The 22,735-nt window shown below is 39.5% G+C and overlaps 1 protein-coding gene across 3 annotated transcripts in view; it reads left to right on the forward strand.

Moving 5' to 3' along the window:
- The window catches only part of LOC135165133 (furin-like protease 2), a 184,999-nt gene extending 162,284 nt beyond the window's left edge, over positions 1-22,715 (forward strand). For 2 of the 3 annotated variants that reach the window (XM_064126123.1, XM_064126122.1), the window contains exons 3-12: positions 7,788-7,892; positions 11,414-11,623; positions 12,010-12,304; positions 12,791-12,963; positions 13,650-14,315; positions 16,022-16,238; positions 17,008-17,440; positions 18,028-18,215; positions 18,574-19,979; positions 20,224-22,715. In XM_064126123.1, coding sequence (XP_063982193.1) covers positions 7,788-7,892; positions 11,414-11,623; positions 12,010-12,304; positions 12,791-12,963; positions 13,650-14,315; positions 16,022-16,238; positions 17,008-17,440; positions 18,028-18,215; positions 18,574-19,979; positions 20,224-20,331 — 3,801 coding nt within the window. In that variant the 3' untranslated portion in view covers positions 20,332-22,715. The remainder of the gene's footprint in view (positions 1-7,787; positions 7,893-11,413; positions 11,624-12,009; positions 12,305-12,790; positions 12,964-13,649; positions 14,316-16,021; positions 16,239-17,007; positions 17,441-18,027; positions 18,216-18,573; positions 19,980-20,223) is intronic. The other variant, XM_064126124.1, reaches the window with a different exon arrangement.
- The last annotated feature ends 20 nt before the right edge of the window (positions 22,716-22,735 follow it).

Consider the following 22,735-nt stretch of genomic DNA (forward strand, 5'->3'; position numbering starts at 1 on the left):
TTGTGCCATCTGGCGATCTTCTTTTGGAAAAGCCGATTTGCTCGATAAAAGACATTTTCGGAGGACTTTAAAATTTATTCCTCGTTCATTTTTTAATTTATTGAAATGAAAATAGACTTTCCCATATTCATGATAACAAAACGGAATTTCTGGTGCGCGTGAACCGATATTTTTCCAAAAGGGAATTGGTTTCCATTTAGCAGATCAATAATGCTATTTTCATTCTAATTGAATTCACATTTTTATGAGAAGAAAAAAAATGAAATTATTCTTCTCTTCAATGAAAATCACATTATTTTGGATTAAATTATATAAATTTTTAACTCACACACATATTGATAATATATTCAAGTAGATGGTCCTTATTATTCATTCCATTTAATTTTTTCAACCGCAAAATATTGGAAATATTTTATGATATTTTGCTCAACCCACGTAGCACTTTTTTGAGTGTTCTCGACTTTGCCTCCCAATTCCCCCCCCCCCCCCCCCCGCTTGCGTTACGAACCGCCACTTGGTGGTACCTTTTTTTTCACATGCTTCCAATTCTCAAAACCATGAAATTAAAAAAATAGATAAATCGAGGTTGGTAACTCACCCAACGTAGTTGGATCGAGTGTCGGTGGATGGAAAAAAAAAAGTCATTTGGCCTGCGGCTACCCCAGGAAACCGCAGCGCGACTGACCCCACCGATCACCCTCGATGGTTCTCTATCGGAAACTCTTGACCTCTCGATCTGTGTTCCTCCTCATTTTTGCTCTCCACCTCTCCTTTTTTTTCCTGTTTCTGGTTTGAAGTGCATGAGAGAGAAAGAACGTAAACGAAGTTGGTGGAAGCGTCGAGCAGACAGCGATCGAGTGGCGCTGAGGCTAGAACGAGGAAAGTGGAATTAGTGCTTTTAGGATGAGGCTGAAGGGAAAGAGACGAAAGTCCGATCCAGTTTCGTGCCAAGTGGAAATGGTGTCACTGTGGTCAGACGTGCGAGGAAAAAATATGTCAAGTACCAGCTTATTCAGACCGAACAGTCCTCTCATTTTTTTAATGCCTCTTCTGAAGTTCCATTCAACTGTAAATGTTATTCGCTCTTTTTTGGTCATTATTTGATTTTTATTGGAATTTATTCAGTTTTATAATTATTTTTTCAACTTTGAGAGCCAATCGCGTTTTCCGTTATGAGATTATGTCGGTAATGGTGGGGTTTGTGAGAAACTTTAATGGAAAATGTTTTATCGGGAATTTTGTTTTCTGTAAGATGGAGTTTTTAATTTTATTTGGTTAATCTGGGGTATCTGGGTAATGATGCAATCGATTCCGTATGAGAGATTTATCTCGAGCGCGAGGGAGTTTTGCAGTATTTCTTGTTCACAGTTGGACTCATGAGACTTGCTATGAAAATAATTTAGCGATTTCCGGCGAACCAATAATTGTTGAAAGATCAATATTGTTTATCTGAAATTTCAGCATCAATTTTTCAACAGCAGTGGATTACACCTGAAAAAAAATATCTAATTCCACATTTTGAAGGATTTTGATATAGACGATAATTCCTGAATCTATACGAAGAGAAAAATTCTTCAAAAATTTTTTCAAAACCTTTTTCGTAATCCGCCAGTCACAATAATATTCGGTAAAAATTACGGTTACGCACTTTGTCAGTGAACTTGCAGGAAAAATATGGAATATTCAGTGAAAAAATACGTAACTGTTCTATAATTTTTACTGAATATTGTTTTGATTGGCAGATTACGAAACAGATACCAAATTTTTCAAGAATTTTTCTCTCTGTGTCCTTGAATTTTCAACCAACTAGAACTTTATGGCATAATTCACCTAAAATTGACACTTTACATTTGCACTCAAATGACGTAATCCCCTGAAATTTCCCCGGAATTACCCGGAACTAAAACGTAAAAGTAAAAAACCAAATCACTTCGAAAAAATGCACAATGAGGGACATAGAACACCGCGCGTTAATCCTCACCCTCGCATGAACACCCCAGGGGTAGGGAAGAGGAATAATGGTAGAAAATAAAGAATTTTTGCCTTTGGCTAATGGACATTTACCGAGAGCCTTCGGCCCATCCAGAAAAACTACTCGGAGAAACCCGGTTTTATTCAACTGTTACGTTTGCCTCTGTGTGCAACTTTCTCGTGATACCCTCCACCCCCTCCCGCCCCATGCCCTACCGCAAGTACCTATACACAGTCGTTTCAATAAAAAGGGACAAACGCTGGGTGAATGGTATCGGTATACGTACGTGGAACGAATGCAATGTGTGGCATTTCGAAACGTTCTCTCTTTTTCTCTCATTCCCTTTCCCATTCGCTACTCCTCTTCTTGCCACCCGACTACTGTGCAACCCAGCCCCCGTTACGCCTTTTTTTTCCACTGAAATATACGAGACTTGAACGTACACACACACACACATGTCACTCAACATTTTTACCCTCGCAAACCGATGCCGAAGAATTTTTTTTTATTTCAGTTTGAGGAGGGTTTTGCTGTAATGCATGAAAATACCGGGATTTTTCGGTTCAGAACTCACGAGGGTGGGAATTATAATTGTTGGAATATCGGCGAATCAGTCCACTGAAAAATGAGATGGAGACCTTCGTTTATTTTTCGATTGAGATGGCTGATCTATTTTTACGAATATTTTTTTTAATAAATTGAGTTGTCACATGGGAAATTGAACACCAACTGATGACACGAAAAAACAAAACAGTTGTTTCATGGTATGAGTGTACATCAAAATTTTTAATTCTTCTATTTTTGGTGCAAACCAACGCATGTGGAATGAGTTTCACAAGGCAAATATATTGTGCAAATTATATACGCGCCAAAAAAACTTAAAAAAAAATACCGGACTACCGCAGTAAAATGGGTTAATTAATATTAAGTTAATTATTAAGTTAATATACTAATTTTTATAGACATGTCCATCATTTTGGGAATTTAATTCGACGCAACAACAAATCGACAAACTTTGCACGTACGTTTCCAGCGATTCAACCGGGGTTATCGTCGCTGCAGTGGTAGTTATACATATTTAATTTCGCACCCCCTCCTTCCCGCCCCTACAAGGACTAGACCAAAGTCTCCAGGGCTACGCAACCCCGACTTCGCCGACAGCTCGGACGGATATCCTACTTCATCCATAATATCTGAGAAAAATACTTAAATGCAAGTATGGAATGGACGCGGAAATGTCTATCCCTCGGGTGAAAAGGGAAATAGTTGAACTGCCATAAGGTCCCCAGGACCCGCCCTCTTCTCCAGCAAATAGCTCACAGCTAAAATATTCCTTTCATTCGATATATGATTATGAAAGTATTTCCAATATGTGAAGACCGAAAACCTATAGAATTCTAGTGAAGAAAATTTCCAACTATTTTCATTAACAAACTCATTGTATTTTATACTTTATTTTACTTAAGACAGGAGATGAAAGGCAGAACATTTTCGTGGAAGAGATTAGATTAGAGTAGATTCGAAGTAATTTATTATTTCCCCAAAATACCAAAATCCCCTGAGGGAAAACCGAAATATAGCACAAGTATAACAAATGAATCTCATGAATTATTTATATTATCATAATTTTTTGTGTTGCTTGGAGACAACAAGAGAGTCAGAGAGAAAGAGAGAGAGAGAACGGGGGGGGGGGAGGGGGGCAAGAGAGAAAGAATATAAATTGTTGAAATTAAATCCATAATTTTGAAAATTCTGATATTCTGCGGATTCTCGAGGGCAAATCGATTTGGCAAGAACCAATGTAACCGATATTCTCTCCCCCTCCCCACCCGGTCCATTTTCCACTTAGAGAAATCCATAAATTTGTACACCGCCCGTCGTTCCTTGTCCAACCACATTTAAGGATTTTCCGTTGAGATTTATACCACAATTTTTAGTTATAACTACAGTCCCCTGCCATCCCTCCTGTGGATAAGCACCGACGGTTATAAATCGCTACTAGTGAAATAGGTGGAGTGAGAGCTAGTGCAAAACGAGTGGTTGGGATATGCGGCTTATAACCTTAACCTATCGCTAGGATATTTGAAACAGTAGAGATTATTCTTCTATTTCGCTGGACGTTAACCTAAAAACGGGGTTGCTTAAATTTCTATCATTTTTCATCGGGGAGAAGGGTGAGAATTTCTCATTCTGGTTGGAATACGGCAATTATACAAGCACTTTGGAAATTCTGATGACGAATGCGCCATTTCGATGTTGGTAATGGGCTACACAAAATGGCGGATTCACGGTGCGATGTCATGGGGACATGGGAAATGCTAAATACTTTTATGGGTATTTTTATCTGATAGTATAATATTATGAATTAACTGACGATCTAGTCTTTATTTACTATCACAATATTGCATACGATTTTGAAAATCCAGGGTGAAGGTCGTTGAGCGATAGCCTGTCACAAGCTTTTGACAAATTCCGTTAATAACAAATGTAATAGCTGCCTTTCCTCAACGATCTTATTAGGAACCCAAACTAAACCCAATTAAATGAAATTGTTCATATCTTTCTGTCACCAAATACAAACTTGGGTCTTCAAAAAAATAGTGTTGGTCCCCACGATGTCATTGATGTAAGGACTAGGATACTCTCAGCGAATTGATTTTGACCTTCGCTTTATATTCGTTTATTATTATACTATATTCAACTAAACAAATTGTCTCCCTAATGTGAAACAAATTTTCCAGAAAACTTTGTATCCTTCGCACGGAGGGATTTTTTTTTTGAAAATTTCGTGCCTGTTTCATACTTTTTCTTGAAATTTCACATAAAAAGTGTGTTACTGTTCCGTAATTTTGACCGAATATTGTTTTGACTGTCAGATTACGGTACGTAATTTTCAAAGAATTTGTCTCTCCCTACGTATTTTTTCAACCGGTTTGAGGGAAAAGCTTAGACGTTTTTAATAAATAAGCTTTCCAATACGTCACACGAGACGACGAGGAATTTTCTTACCTAAGACCGCAATTTCGGTTGTTTATATTTGAAGTTAGCACCGTGTTGTGTATCCCCAAGTGCATTTTCTTCACCCAACTGGCATCGAAGAGAAGGAATACGAACTAAGCCGGATGGAAAATTACCACCGGAACTCCTAGCACAGTTGGAAAAATATATGAAAGAGCATTCTCCACCTTTTCATACCACTACATCCACTACTCGACGATGGTACAGCGTATATAAAGCATATGAAGTCATATCTCGTTTTCCAAGTGCGAGGGCGACGATGTATGCCCCATCACGCACGAGAAATATCTCTTGGGGGAAAGATGTTCCCCAGTATACTACAGTGTCGTTGTCTCGTTGGCTCTTATTCACGTAACATTTCAACTGTGTGCATAGATATAACAATACCTGGCACTTGTTAATGTCAACGTGTAAGTACAAATTTGTACATTGTTGGCACTGCCAGGGTAGTCATCAAAAATTTGTAAATGTCGGTTGAAAATTTCTGATGACTTCAACTTCTCGAACAGGAATTAATATTCGGTGGCTGTCGTGATAAAAATTTATAGCTAAAAAGTTTTAATTTGTACGTTACAAATCTGTCATTCGAAATGATTTCACGAGACAAGTGGACAGGACCAAATGAATTCCCTCCGAACGTAGTATTTTAGCATTGGATTAATTATAATGAGTGACCCAGTCTCGATGCTTCAAATAACTTCGTGCAGAATCTTAATAATACAGGCGAAGTCTGTCTGCGTGGATGTGTAATTGACAGACTAGATAATCATGTGAGAGGAGGGACCATTCTGGCTGATTTTGCATTATTTCAACGATTGACTGAGATGGCAGAGTCAGACAATAGTGACTCTCATTTATCAGTCATGATCAAATTTCTTGAGCTTTGGAATTATAGAAATAAATGAAGAGACTGGGTTATGTGTAGTGGTGAACTAAGTGGCCCCATGACACCACAACAAACCTCCATGATGTCCCATGAGTGATGGTTCGAGTCCTGGTGATGAAAAATAGTTCCATCGCCGGAAAGGAATTCAAGGAAGAGGAGGTCGTAGCCTGTGGACTTAGTTATGGGTTAGCTAGAGAGAAGGTCAGGTACGGAAATAGGCTGGAGTACCGCCAAGGTACTCCAGTACCTTAGACTCCAGTACTGGGGTCGGATGGTAAGAGACCATGAGATCATAACGAATGCTGATGCCCCACCGTACTGAGACTGATGGATTTTTCCTTTGAGACTAAAAATAATTGATAACCATTACTATTGATACGTTACAACGGATCCCCAAACTGTCACTTAACAATTCAATTTATTGAAAATTAAAGTGACTGTCAATGTCAAAAGTCGTGCAAGCTCAGGATGCTTATGAATTACTCATGCCAAGTGTTTCAATGAATTATCTGATATTTCAGGTGTCAAAGGTGACTGAATATTTAAAAAAAATGAAGGTCTGCCAAAGATATTTATCTCACACGATAGTTCATTGATCTGAATTACTGGAATTATATTTTTTCATCGCACTGTTCTCGGAAAAATTCTGTTTTTGTTAACGTGTCTGTCCAGTCCCCCGTCCAGTAACTGGAAAGGACTTTTCCAACACATTGTGATACAAAATTTTGTTCATTGATTACCGAATATCTGCCAATGGATTCGTTAATTCTGGGTATAAACTGGAGCCGATTCAAATCGTCCCTGTGAATTGTTGAAGTTTCTGTATTTATTTACATTGTATTAAAATCCATATATCGGGAAAATGGTGATTAGTTAGCAGATACCCCCCTCATTCCAGTCGATCAATGAACGTCCCCACTCACACTGTTATCCAAATATTGAAATTTCATTCAGCATGCAAATGCTGGATTGGAAACACATCTCTATAAACCTCAGTAGAGAGAGCAACTAGCGCTAGACTCTGAATTAAATAATCATGAATTCGTGATGATATCGGGCTTCCTACAATTCAGCTTCACTTCTCACTGATCTATAAATGTCATCTCATTTGTACTTAATGAAGTGGCAAATGAACCTGACCGAGTCTCTGCATAATCTAAGAATTGTCTCTCGCGGATTTTTTTGGATTTAGGGAAGCTCAGTTCGGTACAATTATAGTCATTATGATCTAACATCTTAAAATTGACTGAACTCGAAATTCATTTCCCAAAGTAATTTTCCGACTTCGCTGCAAACCCTGCGTCGTGTCCTTTATATCAAGGATCAAAGGGACTTGAATGGGGTCAGTTATTGGTATGAGTTAAGTACCAAAAGACTTGATTTAAGTCAATATACTGACTCAATTACGACGAGTTATCGACATAAATTAATCCGTTGAATCAAGTGGATTACGATTTTAAACCAATTTTCGAAAAACAATTGCATTTCTGACTCTTTCTGGTTCGTGTGACTTCCTCCAAATTTGAATTTGCAATTACTACCACAGTAATGCTACCAAACTAAAAGATGAATATTTTCTATGTGACCCTAAATTGAACTCTATTAATAATTACCTAGTTTTTCAAAATTTCTGATTTTCTTGAAAGAAGAATTTCGACGAATTATTTAATGCTCATAATTATAGCAGGAGTTCACTCAAAGTTACTATCAACATGATCATGTTGCACACCAATATAATTAACGCAATTTAAACCTAATCAGAATTATTTGCCTAATCACAATAAAAGATTGAAAAAATAAATATTTCCCTGAACTAATTGAATATTCGAGAGAAATAATTTTTTTTCTCAGTGCACCTTTGAAAAAATTTAAGAATGAATGATCTTACCGAGTGTATCGTTTTTGTTGCAGATTGGTGCCTTGAAGAACTACTATCTGTTCACTCATCGAAAAGTCCACAAGCGCTCCCTCGACACAAGCGAACACCATCACAAACTTCTTCGCGATGAGCCCGAGGTAAGTCAATTTTGTACTCACGTAAAATCCAGTTGGAGTGCATTCTTGGCCAACCTGTCGTGCATCTCAAGCCAATAGCATTAACTCAAACTTTACATGGTCCAACTCTAATTAGATTGCACACGATGGTGGAGGGGTGAGTCCTAACCTGCGATACACTTGTCGCATCGTAGAATCGATTCTACGATGGCTAGATTAGAGGTGCCTCCCCCCTGTCACACACCCCCTCACCACCTCCCACTTCCCAGTGACTGTGTGCATGGAATGTAATTTGAAATCACCTCTAGTCGACACGATTACAGATCGCTCTGTAGCAACCGATCGATCAACAGGACTAGGTTATATCGGGACGTCGTTTGCAGCTCCCGTGAGGGTAGTGAACATGAGCTGACTTGTTTGTTGTTTGTAGAAGGTACCCCTCATTGGATAAAGAGAGTAGGAGAAACCAGAATAGATAAGGGAACACAGGGTATTGGGCGTCAGATTCGTACTCGAATAGCTGATCGGTCAAACTAGTCAGTAGATGGTGAATCGATCTTCTGTCCTCATTTATTTTCGTTCATCCAACGTACCAATTCACTTGTCCACCGAGGAACTCCATCAACCATTCCAACTGTTCACCCGCTCCCTTCGACATCCTTCTATTACCTGACTTTGTCCCAACACCAGCCACCAACAAGCTAACTTGTTTGTTCTATGATATAGCGAGATCGGGTGGAATACTAGCATTCGACCAATCATTCATATCCGATTGTAAATCGATCAGACAAGCTATTACTCAATTTTCGGAGAGGGGGAACACCTAGAAACGCCGTTTGGTGTATCAATAGTTGAACTGAACTGGTGGAAATTGATTGTATCTTGTGAAATCGATTTTCAGGTGGGAGCGGGAGATCGTCGGAGATATCTGTCGGAGAAATGTAAACTCATAATTAAGGAAGTACGAGGCTGATGACGGCTCATTTATGGAAATGTCGTAATGAGGAGGAAGTAGGTGGGGGTGATGTGTGGTATTTCCCATTTGGCGGGTGATTGATAGCGATGTTGATCAGCAGTTCCCTTTCCACTGGCAATGGCATTGTTGCTAAACCGGCGAGAATTAAAAAATATGAGAGAAACGTTGCCGCTCGTCGATAGTCATTGGAACAGTATTTTAATATCCGGGCTTTTGAATGGATTGGAATGATCAGAAATCTGAAACATGCGATATGTTATGGAACTTTAAGGGATTTTCAGGATTTTATCCCTGAAAATCCCTTAAAGTTGCGTAAAGTTCTGCACGCGAATCGAAATATAATATTTTATCAAGTTTCAAAATAATACCGAAATAACGATGACGCACGAGACATTTTTATAGAACGACCTGGAAATTTTTATCGAAGTTTTTTCTCCGTATGTTGAAGCTACTCTCACCCCTCATTTCCCTGTGACAATCTCAAAATAAGTACCATCAAGAACAGTGTATTTTTCCATACCCCATACCAGCATCATCCTCTCCAAACCCATGTCTAATTACCCTGGTTCTTCCTGAAAAAAAACGCACTAATAATATCTCCAATTACTCTCACTTCCGTATCGATCCATCCCGATACACTCCGATGACTTTGATATTTCAATATCCCATCTCACTCTCTTGATTTCCCAGAGAAGCCAATTAACTTCTCAATGACGGACTCTCAACCGGAGCCATCTTCCACTTATCCTCGACGGGATATATCGACCTAACGATCTATCCACCAGCCAATAAAACGCGTACCCATTCGCTTCACTTTCGGTCGCTCCTTGGTCATACCAAGAAGTGTGGATGGTAGGAAGTAGTCGGGTTTGGAAGGGTAAGAGGGAAAAGGGCGAGGAAGGCTAACGTTCGTGGAAGAAAAGCCGTTTGCTCAGTAAACACCTTAATTGCCCGGCCTGGGAGATCCCTTGGACCACTTTGGCGTCGTCTCTGTGGCCATTAAAAGAACGTGGTCCGTGAACCAACCTCACTATCACTCGTTTAGCAAACTTTGTGCGTTCCACGGCTTTTGATACATCGATTTCAACTCACCGTTTCATCAGACGACTTTATCCTGCTAATATGTGATAAAATAGCTTTCATTGCTAATGGGAAAAAATAAAAGATCTGCTAATCGACCATGGAAACGGTAATTGTAATCATGACATGTGAACAATGCAACTTTGTACTGACGAAAAAGTTATTTCCAAAAGTTTCCATTGGAAATTTTGGATTAAAATAAAATTGCATTTTATGTTTACTGACAATCAAAAACGATTTTCAATGAAAACACGTCAGAACGATTGCGGAAATTGCAATATAAATTATTCCCATCGTCGTGAATCATCACTCCGTCGGTAGGAAATTAATTACTGATGATTATTGAAGTAATACCCGTCACGTAGTTATTTCGTTACCTAATAACTCGCATATCACTCTCGGTAATTACCATTTTTTTACTCTTTTGGTGCGTTTTTTTTTTATTTGCTTGCTTTCATCCATTCCCACAGCAAATTCCCGATCACCATTGGCCTATCACCAGAGTATTTATCATTCACCACAGATTGATTGATTCTTATTTAATGCGTTTAACGCTCATTCAATTTTAATCCTTTCTAATTGCGAGATCAAGCGCTATTTCACTGGTCATGATTTAATGAGAAATTTTTCCGTTGGCTTCCCCGTCATTAATTTATTTATAAATTGATTATTGAATACTTCCGGGGGTTCTGGGATTGGATTATCCAACAATGCTTTTTAAACTCGATGATTAAACTCTTGTTTCGCCCCAGTTTCATATAAAAGTCATTACGCTGTGCAACGATGCGCAGAAGGATTATGGAAAGCTCACAGTTATTATTTAGTTTAACCCGTGGATTTTCGTTAGTTCATCTCCCACAGCTTCATTGAACTACGGACAAGCCATGGGTAGTGTGAGTAAGTAGTTGGTTGCGAGTTTCCGGTAAATTAGAAATCTCGGGTTGACCAGGGTGGGGGGAATAGGAGGAGATTGGGAGATGATTTATTCGGCTTGAGGTTTGATGCAATCAATGTTTTCGAATTTTGTTATTGGATTTTGATGAATTAAGGTGCTATGAAAGCCACAAACTCCGATATTACCCTAGTGGATTAGTTCATCCTCGGAAGTAGTCGTCTAGCAGATGTTCAGGAGCATTTACTGACCAGGATCTAGACTTTTTATTGAACTCTAGGAAAGATTTGACAACATTTGACACATACGATATGACAGATAACGAAATAAATCATGAAAACGTAGAAACATACTCTCTTCCCAATAGATGACGAGGGAGGTGGAGGATGTTATCGCGCGAGAAACACCCATATCACCAAGAATCCTATTCATCACTATCCATCATAAAAACTCAATACTCCAATATCGGGAACCCTCAGTTGAAAAAATCAACTCTGGTCTCTGCTATTCCCTCGCACTGCAGCGAACCATGCAAACGCTCTCGTCAAAGAAATAAATGAAAAAGTGATTTTTAATGTGCATTGTTTTTCCAAGGTCCACTGGTTCCAACAGCAACACGAGAGGAAACGCAAAAAGCGAGATTACCAAATACCTGAGTCCTACAGCTTTGGTAGTGACTATCCCGGTTTGTACGAGAACTATTCACCGTCTCGACAGCGTCAGGCATTCCATCGTCAACGGAATCGTGGTGCACCACTTCAAAATTTATTCACCGATCCACTCTTCAAAGAACAATGGTATCTGGTAAGTTTTCTCATTTTGGTACTTCAATCATTTTTGGTGTAATTAAAGGATCTTGGTGGGGTGAAAGAGTTTCAATTACAATTTTTACTCGTTCACAGAACCACTTCTGCATTCGATTTTATGATGCTCATTACTTTCTACAATTAACTAATATTTATTCGTTGGAGAAAGTAATAAACATCAAATATTAGTCCGCGTGATAGCGAAAACTTCACCAAATCATCATCGAGCTCTGATTTGATAGAAAAACAATTATTCCGTTTTTGACCCGCCCTCTCCTGTTGAATCAGCCTGATTTGTACATTTTTTAATATATTTTTCTTGGGATCGAAGTAGCCGTTCTCATTCGATACAATTAACATGTGATTTTTTATTATTTCAAACAGAACGGAGGTGCCAAAGATGGTTTTGATATGAACATTGCGCCTGCCTGGCAGAAGGGCTACACAGGTAAAGGCGTGATCGTATCAATTCTGGACGATGGTATCCAAACAAATCATCCTGATTTGGCCCTGAATTACGATCACCAGGCCAGTTATGACATCAATAACGACGACGATGATCCAATGCCACAGGACAATGGGGACAACAAGCACGGCACACGTTGTGCTGGTGAGGTTGCCGCTGTTGCGTTCAATCAGTATTGCGGGGTGGGTGTTGCTTACAATGCCAGTATCGGAGGTAAGTTGAGGGGATCTATGGTACGTCAATCATGTGTCCGATGTGCTACTCTTGGGGGGATATCTTCAGAGAGATGGGTGCCTTAGTGTCGGAGAGCCCCGAGGAGTCTTAGATATGATGAAGTGGTTTGAAAATTGTTGAGAAAGGGTGGAAAATATTTCAGAGAGAATTGAGAATTGTGGATTGATATTTTCAGTGATAATTTGACGAGTGGAAATTCAAGGAAATTGTAAAAAATTTCATTTGCCGTCCGCACCCAGAGCGAAATGTCTTATAGAAATTATCCGATCTTACAAAAAGCCATCTTCTCACCCCCAAACGTCAATAATCCCAAATACTAGCAAAATATTTCTGTATTTTATCAGTAAATTCTCTACAAAAAATTCAAATAGTTGTGCATTTCGAAAAAAATATTGTAGACAACCAGGGAAATTTAACTGCTCAATTACCCCTGCGATCTTCACCGTACGTAATTCAATTTCCTAGGAGTGAGAATGCTAGACGGTATGGTGAACGATGCAGTTGAAGCTCGAGCACTCGGACTGAATCCCGACCATATCGACATTTACTCAGCCTCGTGGGGACCTGAGGATGATGGCAAAACAGTTGATGGTCCTGGCCCCCTTGCCAGACGTGCATTCATCTACGGTGTTACTAGTGTAAGTCAACCAGCACTCCATTTAATTCATTACCTATCACTCCAATCCATTATATCCACACTATCCCATTGTGCATGTCTTTATCCACTGTTCCAATTCACTGAGAGTTAATTAAATTAAACTCCAACCAGAATCAGGCTGCAATGATATCGCTGGTTCTGCCCCTTTTGTCTCGGTTGAAAATAAAATGGAGAACAATCGAAAAGTTTTTCCAATGCTTCGGTACAGAAAAGTTTCCTTTGTACTTGAGAGTCAGTAGCTTTTTTTTTTTATTTACCTCACACAAAGGGGGGAAGGGGTAATGTTGGACAGGGATTTTACGACTGGAAAGCTCATTGCACGAAAATACAACAATGGAGTTGAAATTATGAGTGGAACGAACATCGTTACACCATCAGATATCCGAGAACATTTCATACATATTTCAGGAAATTCGTGCGGCCGTGTTATGGATCGAACAGAGAATTTATGTGATTCTTTTTCAATTTCCTGATGTCAAGTTTGTGATCTGAATAATTCATTTTTCATTTGAAACAGTGGAAATATATCTCATTAATTACCCATCAATTGGCGTAATCAATAGCACTAAATCAATTCTGTACCGGATGTTGTTTTGAAAAGGACTGATTTAATTTTAAAAAACTTCAATATCATTCTGCAACTGACACATTGATATTCACCAACAGGGTAGAAAAGGTAAAGGCTCGATCTTCGTGTGGGCCTCGGGCAATGGTGGTCGTCACACAGATTCATGCAACTGTGATGGCTACACAAACAGTATTTTCACCCTGTCGATATCATCAGCAACCCAGGGTGGTTATAAGCCCTGGTATTTGGAGGAATGCAGCTCAACCTTGGCGACAACCTATTCATCAGGCACCCCGGGCAATGACAAGAGTGTAGCTACTGTTGATATGGATGGAAAATTACGGCCAGATCACATATGCACCGTTGAACATACGGGAACATCGGCATCAGCTCCTCTTGCCGCTGGAATAGCGGCTCTTGCACTCGAGGCCAATCCCAGCCTGACCTGGCGGGATATGCAGTATCTCGTGGTGCTGACATCCCGGTCTGGACCACTTGAGAGAGAGCCGGGATGGATTTTAAATGGTGTGAAGAGAAAAGTCTCTCATAAATTTGGTTATGGACTTATGGATGCTGGAGCTGTCGTCAACCTCGCCGAACAATGGACCAATGTACCGCCTCAGCATATTTGTAAGTCACAGGAAATCAACGAGGATAGGTCCATCGATCCCACATTTGGGTATACACTCAATGTTTATATGGACGTCAGTGGCTGCGCCGGAACCCTCAACGAGGTTCGCTTCCTGGAGCATGTGCAATGCAAGGTGAGTTTGCTCATGGAATTCATTATTTTTACTTATATGTTTTTTTTTTTATTTTTAATGCTCAAGGCAGTCAGTAGCAAAAGCAATAGAATGTTGTTATTTGAGTCTTTATCGAGTGCTCCGTGGGCTGGAGAAAATCCTTGGTGTGAATCCACTAATTACCGAAATTTTTCCTTTCGTGAAACGATTACAACTTCGCGTTGATTCACATTAACAGCTGTATAATAATTGGTGCAGACAACATTCTCGTGATTAAACAAATTTTTTTTCTGCGACTGCTGAGGAGATTTGGGTTTTTGGGAGAGGTTTTCTTGCTTGGTTTTGATACTTCTGATTAACGATGCAGTCAAGGACGTGGGGTTCATCTAGAAGGTTCCAATGGTTTTTCGGGGGGTTAAGAAAGGGTTGGGAAAGGATTGGAGGCGGAGCTTTGGGAGGGAGGGCAGAAAGTGGGTTAAGGAGGATGATGCTCCGTAATTTCAATGTGTTGAGATTGATGAGGTGAGCTTTTGCGAATTCTCTTTAATTTCAGGGGATTTTCGGATTTTCATAATCTCGAGATATTTGAAGAGAAGAAAGAGTTTTTGATGAGTTTTTCGACGAAAACATGAGACTCAATATATCTCAAGTGAAGTATCATCATCGCCCTTATTGAATTATAAACAAATTCCCACTTTCTCGGCTATTCTAGTTACTAGAAATAGTTTTTCAACGAAATAACTTCATCATAAATCCAAGCACAAGTTTTATAAAACATCTTCATCTTTATATCGTGATAGGGAAATTTTTTCAAGTCAAGACGCTCTACAATAGGGATACAAATCCAAACATTTATCTCTTATAACAGAAGACAGATAGATGGATTTTGTCTGTCTCGTAAAGCGTGAACTATGCTCCAACCCCAGACCCCCTTTCTTCCCCCCCGTTACAGAAAACATTTTATGGAGTGGATGGTGTACGTACCCGTGCAGACCAGATTCAACACTCTGTTTATGTGTTTTTATGGGCGAAACTTTTTATGCAACAGTTTCAACACGAAGAAGTAAATTATTCCCAGATTTACGACATTTCTATGATGAAAAAATTTTCAAGGAGAAATTAAAAAGAAAAACCAAACGATGAAACAAAAAATGGATTGAACGTTTTTAGATGCCGTAAAACAGTTCGTTTGCTCTATCCTATTGAGAGTCGTGGTTACTTGATACATTTCGTGTATATTAAAGAACCAAGGAAGGCTACATTAAAATTGAAATCCCTAATGGATAGAATTTGATATTTTTGGTGATATAATCAGGATTATGATTTTTGGGGAGAAATGTTGAAATACCTCTCTGTGAGAAATTGTGAGCTGAAGTGGAATATTTATTATTGAATCAAGTTTCAAAAATTTACAGAGAGAAATATGAAGAATTTAAATATTTCATACATATTCTCTCGTGCGGAGAAAGGTACGCCATTTTTTTTATGACGAAAGAGCTGGTTTCTGATCCGTTTTATCACATGATTTTTCACAAACAATAATCACCCTCTTTGTGAACATTTTTATTGTCTCGGAAACATCTCGGAAAAATAAAAGGTAACTTTTTTTGTAACTGAAAATATCTCCCGAGACAATTCCCTAATTAACGGAGTGCGATAAGAGGACTCAACTGATGACGTTTTACGATTTTCATTAGATACTTACGAATTCTGTGATTCCCTTCAAGGTGTCTTTGCGATTCTTTCCACGTGGTAATCTCCGTTTGCTGCTGACATCACCAATGGGAACTACCTCGACATTGCTCTTTGAACGACCCAGGGATATTCTTGGCGCCAACTTTGACGATTGGCCATTCTTGAGCGTACACTTTTGGGGGGAAAAAGCTGATGGAAGATGGACCCTCCAGGTCATCAATGCCGGAAATAGGAGGGTCAGTTCACCCGGTAAGGGCTCATAACTTTTTACTGGATTTCTTCTTTACAATTAAGAACAATGAGAGAGGAAATACAATTGGTTTATCTTCTTTTTTGCGAGAGAATAAAACGCGGGAGTTAATTATGTAACTATCTTGATAATGACGATCTTTAGCACCACATGTAGAGATGCCCTTTGAGTAGGGAATGCTCGGAACTGCTAAAAGGTTTTATGCGATTTTTTCATTAAACTTTAATCTGCACGGAAAATATTTGAGAAGAGAGATCTTTTTCAAACCGTCTTGTGTGTCTGAGATTGGAATTTCCATTCCACTGAATTTAAATTTTGCATTCCTGATAATCCGTCTTAAAAATAATCCCGAACGTACCTATGAATGTTTGGAGGTGTTTAAAAAAATATAAGAATTCCTTCTATTTTTATAATTCTTCTAAACTGAGAGAGTGGTGGATTATTAAGAAACGAATTATTTAACACAAAAATTGGAAATTGATGAGTTTCCCTCTTCAGCATAAGTTTTTTTTCATTTAAAGAAAAAATTTCTTGATCTTGTTTTCCACTGAACCCAAAATATTCATTCATGTTAGTTATACAAACTGTCAATTGAAACCGAACTTGTCTAGAATATTATTATTAACATAAAAGTCCGCTTACAATTTATTTAGAATTTCCTTCTTCAAAATTTAAGTTACGAATATACTGCTTTACCCTCCTCCCACATCTTCCCAAATCGATTGTTTCAAAAGTTATTCATAATTTTTTATTTTCACTCTGTTAAAGGCATCCTGAACAGGTGGCAGTTGATATTCTACGGAACAGCAACAAACCCCATAAGGATTCGAACGCGGCAATTTAATTCGGTACAGCAACAGACGAATTATCCTTTCTTCCCAATAGATCACTCAGTGGCATTGGATCGTTTTTTTGGCGACGACTACTATCGGTCATCTGGGTTTCAGAATTACCAGGGGCAGTATGCTGGCGCTGCATCTAACGTACAGGCATCAGTGGCATCCTTGGATGGTTCATCAGCTCCAATTCTAACCAATCGATTGCCGGGAGACATTGCAGACGATGTGTCGAGAAATCTCCAGGGCTCACTGGATCCATCGAGGAGGATTGTGCACGAGTGCGATCCACAGTGTGATCATCAGGGCTGCTACGACAAGGGACCCACTGAATGCGTCGCTTGTAAGACGTACCGACTTGACAAGTGGGTATTTTTAAATTATTTTTATTAATTAAGGAGGTGGGAAAATCACTCAAATAAAAAATTAACTTAAAAATCAAAATTAACTCAAAATTTTGGCCTCTTTGGAATTATCACGCGAATATCGTTTGGTTGTTGGGACTATTTTGGGAACTAATGGCTTTGGGGGGCAATCATCAGTGTAATGTATTCTATTATAGATATTATATAGTATATATAACGCATATTTTGTGCCTCTGAGGCATGTGAACCTATTTTGTATCATTTGTTCCTATTTCCTGGTGAATATTGGGAAAATATCGTCGAAATCTGTTGATATTCTCTTCAAAACAATTGGCAAATTCCCTAAATCTTTTCTCTTCCAATCTATTCGCAAAATAATACGTGCATTTCTTTTCTACTCAAAATTTAATAAAAAATGTTCTTTATTGCTTTTAAAAACCTTTTCAAGTTTGCAAAACTCTCTACCCTTTTCCCCCAGTTTTCTTCCTCCAAAATTGAATTTCTGAAGTGTGAATTGCATGTCAATCCTTTCTCACGCCCAAGAAAACTCTCTGAAATAATCTAAAATCGTCTTTTAAACTTTATAGTACATGTGTAAGTCGATGTCCGCCGAGAAGTTTTCCAAACCAGGGTGGCGTTTGTTGGCCTTGTCACGAGTCCTGTGAGACTTGCGCTGGGGCTGGTCAAGATTCTTGTCTCTCCTGTGCACCGGCACACCTGCGTGTCACCGATCTTGCTGTGTGTCTGCAGCAGTGCCCAGAGGGCTATTACGAAAGTGAGTTAAATCATCGTTGATAGTGTGAGGGACAAATGGCTCGGTTAAAAGTTTGATTGTATCATTTCGTGGTACGTTCGCCGTTTTATTCGAGGGCAAATTATGACACAAATCTGTTCCGGTTCACATTAAAATGTCACTGATGATGTAAAGAATTAAAGTGCACGTTTTGAGAGACGAACTTTTCATTTTTAGGAAACGATTCCTCAGTTAATTAGTTACCTGACAATTACGACGAATGTCTAATAAAAAATATCGATTCCTTTTTGAACCCTTCCAACTTCAAAATACAAATCATAAAACTCATGAAAAGTCATTATCCACAAAAACCTCAGGTTAAAACCACGATCTGTTTCAGACACTGAGAATAACACCTGCGTCCCCTGCGAAGCGAATTGTGCCAGCTGTCAGGATCGCCCTGACCACTGTACGTCCTGCGAGCACCACCTCGTGATGCACGCTAACAAGTGCTACGCGGCCTGTCCCCTGTACACCTACGAGACGCAAGACTACAACTGCGCCCCTTGTCACACGACCTGTGAAACATGCAACGGGACCCTGGAGACTCAATGCATCAGCTGCAAGCCCTCGCACTTCTCCCTGAATGGCACCTGTCATTCCTCCTGCCCTGGGGGCTATTATCCAGATAAAAAACGCAGGGAATGCGTGCCCTGTCCTCCCGGCTGCTCTACCTGTATCACAGGGGCATGCACAAGTTGCGTTGACGGTTGGAGCCTCAACAAGAAAAACCTGTGTGCCCCTGTCTCCAGATCAAAGTGCGAGGTTTCGGAGTACTTCGAAGATAATCACTGCAAGCACTGCCACGAAACCTGCGAGACCTGTGCTGGACCTACTGAAGACTCCTGCATTTCGTGTGAGTCGCCCTTACTCCTGCAGAACCGAAAATGCGTGGCTCAGTGCGACGACGGCTTCTACTCGGTCGCCCAACCCACGAGATCCATTTGCTCGCCTTGTCTCCACACATGCAAAACTTGTGTCTCCAGGCTGAACTGCACGGCTTGTGAGGACGGACTCCAGCTACAGAGCGGAGAGTGCAGATCATCTTGTGCTCAGGGCTACTACTCGGACAGGGGTCAATGCGCCAAATGTTACCTCTCGTGCAAAACATGCTCAGGACCGAGACGAGATCAGTGCGTCACCTGTCCCCAAGGATGGCAGTTAGCAGCGGGTGAATGTCATCCCGAGTGTCCCGAGGGTTTTTTCAAATCCAATTTTGGATGCCAAAAATGTCACCACTATTGCAGGACCTGCAAGGGTGAGGGCCCTCTGGAGTGCACCAGTTGTCCTGAACATTCAATGCTCGAGAGTGGTCTCTGTATGGAGTGCCTTGGAGCCCAGTACTACGACCCCTTGACACAACTCTGTAAAAACTGTCACGCCGACTGCAGAAGGTGCTCAGGGCCCGGCAAGTTCAGCTGTGCTGCTTGCACCCTCCCCCTGCATCTCGACAAGCTCAATAATCAATGTGTGCCATGCTGCAATGGCAAGAAGAAAAATGAGAGCGATGATTGCTGTCTCTGCGATCCTGAGACTGGTGGCTGCAGGAACTCTTCCCCCGCGGGGAAGAGAAGAGTCGCTGGGGCAGAGGAACCTGCACCTGGGATGCAATTTGATACGGAGTTCGAGAGTCTAGAGGCCAAAAGCAGAGGTGGAGCATTCCCTGTCACTGGTGCTACCATGATGGCGGTGGCCATTTGTGTAGCAGCGGTTGCACTGTTTGTAGCGATATTTATGGCACTGCAGGTGAGGATAAGAATGATTGGGTCCAAAAGTTTTCGTATTCGTTCATATTCTGTCAATTTTTGTTTTAGACTTCTTCATATTTTTATTTTTAGTATTACTGATTTCATATATTTATGATTGATTTTTCACAATCTTTCCCTGGAGTCAATATGCAGCCAATGTATTTTAAACCACAAAAAGAAATTTCTCCAGATTATTCTCAGCATTTTTATAATTTCTCCAAATGTGATTGACTGATTTGCAGGCTGTGTCCAGAAGAAGAGAATCCAGTCTTGGCTACACAAAGCTCTCAGTGACCGTTGAGCCCCCAGAAGAGATTGAGGCTGACGACACAACAGAGCTCATGACTTAGAATCCACCAAGTAGATAGTCAATGAAACAATTCATTAAAAATACCGAAGAAACATTCAATGTCTTCGTCCCCGAAGAATCTTGAAATATCCCCAGGTCGTTGAGACTTGTGCCAGAGGGATCGACTGTCGACACCTATTGATATTCTTCGCCCCTCACTGAAGAAATTTTCACACTCGAAAAGTTCAAGTGTCGAAGTTCTCTGGCCAAGTGATGAAAAAGTTCCATGTGAACATGTCTATGTGTGTGCGGATAAGGGAAACCATGACGTGATGTGTAAATGTGTTTTTAAGTGAAAAGAGCAATAGCTTAATGAAGACGAAGAGAATTCAGGTGGTAATGGGAGAAAGCAAAGGAGATTAATGTGAGATGAGAAATGAGTGTGGGTGTGACTCTTTAAGGTACGAACAACTCGTACAGAAGAATAACGGAAAAATATCGTAAGTGCCTGATTAGTGACACCCAAGTAAACCCTATCCCAACCCTTCTCTCCCCCTTTCCCTCCCCTCCTCCCTCTCCTGTTCGCCGTTTTTAGTCTCCTGACTTTTTTTCCCCAATTTCTTTCACTTTTCTTAAATCCCCTGACCTTTTTTTTTCATCCAAGATACACTCTTTCTCAGGATTTCTGTTGTGTTCTTTCTTTATTAAACGAGGGTTTGTGCGTAATACAGAGCAGACGGGGCAGATATGTATTATGGCGGAGCGGAGGGGCAAATTCGATGCGGAAAGAATGTTTTTTCCCAGAGGGATTATCTCGGTAATGAGGAGGTTTAGGGGGAACTGTCAATTTTGAAATAATTCAGAAATTGTTGTTGAGTGTGAAAGTACCCCGGTAATGAGGAACTTTGAGAAGAAACGTCGCGAAAATTCTTTTTGGTAATTTTTCTGACTTTTCCACAAGTAGAGGAACTCATTAGTGAAGTGGATGGCGATTAACAAAAGTGGTAATTTTTTGTTCGTATTTTTTATCCCTTAAAATTGAGTTTTTTACGTTGTGGTAAATGTAGAATTATCTCAGTAGTAATGGATATTATTGGTTCGTTACACCCCTCTACTGTATCTGACCAATTTTTTGAAAAAGTCTCAAAATGTGTTTGCCAGATGGATGAAAAAACTTATGGACAAAATCGAATTTCACTTGTCAATTCTTCAATAGCTCTTGAGCATTGTATCAACTCACTAATGAATCGACGCGATGAGTTATTTCGATTATCAGAACAACCTTTCGACATTTTCCCCCAATCAATCTTTGTTCTCGAAATAAGTAAGCAGTTCCCATAAAATTTCTTACATTTTGTTGAATGTAGAACGATCTCGAGAACGAATACTGATTGCATAAAATCTTGGAAACTATTTTTCACAGGAACTTTCTTGACCAAGAAAAAAGTGTTTTGAAAGTAGTTGTCCAATATTTCTCATTGTCCAGAAAGTCCCCAGAACCAATCCTCGGAAAAATATACTTTTCCTCATCGAGTTGGATTTCTCCCCTGGATACCATTTTTTTTGTAAAATCGCATAATGTTTCTTCATGTCGAGAAAATGTATCGAATACCTCATGAAAAGTCGCGTCGATCCCTGAACAACGGACCATTGATGCTAATGTTCCGTTATGATTGATCATCGCCCACCCCAAATATTCGATACCCTCTCTCGATAAAAAAAATCCTGTACATTTTGTATAAAAAAAAAACAAATGAACAAAATCTAATGAAAATTCAATGAGATATGTAACGGTGAAATTAATGAGGGTTTATAGAAAGTTTTAGATCATTTAGGGACACAATTAATTATGTGCGAGAAGCTCCAACGAACAAAATATCGAATGTTCACTCAATGGATAAAAAAGATAATTAGGACGTACTCGGGTATTGTCGGAGTTATTTTGTAGCACCCCAGTTATTTAGCTCACAATTTAATATTTTATCACTAGTTAATGATCAATGGAATGAAATTTCAAGTCAATGATTGTGTTTTGTAATTATTTGTTATATCTATTTTTATTTTTAATATGTATTTTTTTTCATACGTCACACTTATTTTTTGACACCTATGTTACTCCGAATTGTACGATAACATTTTCTCTTGATATAAAAAAAAACAAAAACGAACAAAAATATTACGTGGACTTATCGATAAATTTGTAATTAAAAGGGCCAGAATTAACGAAGAAAAAATATTTAAAAACCTAATAAGATGTAAAACAATGTGAGTATTTGTGTGATGACCGCGGGGCGAGTGTCGCTTGTGGGTGCGAAAATTTATTACTTGTATCTGATGAATGCACCAGTTGTGTGAGCAATGAATTTCTTCTTGTGATTTGATATAATGCTATTATTGTACTTTTATGATGAACGCGAATTATAAATATATACATATGAATATTGATTGTTTTTTTGGATTCATGG

This window comes from Diachasmimorpha longicaudata, chromosome 8 (assembly GCF_034640455.1).
Source record: "Diachasmimorpha longicaudata isolate KC_UGA_2023 chromosome 8, iyDiaLong2, whole genome shotgun sequence".
Classification (NCBI taxonomy): domain Eukaryota; kingdom Metazoa; phylum Arthropoda; class Insecta; order Hymenoptera; family Braconidae; genus Diachasmimorpha; species Diachasmimorpha longicaudata.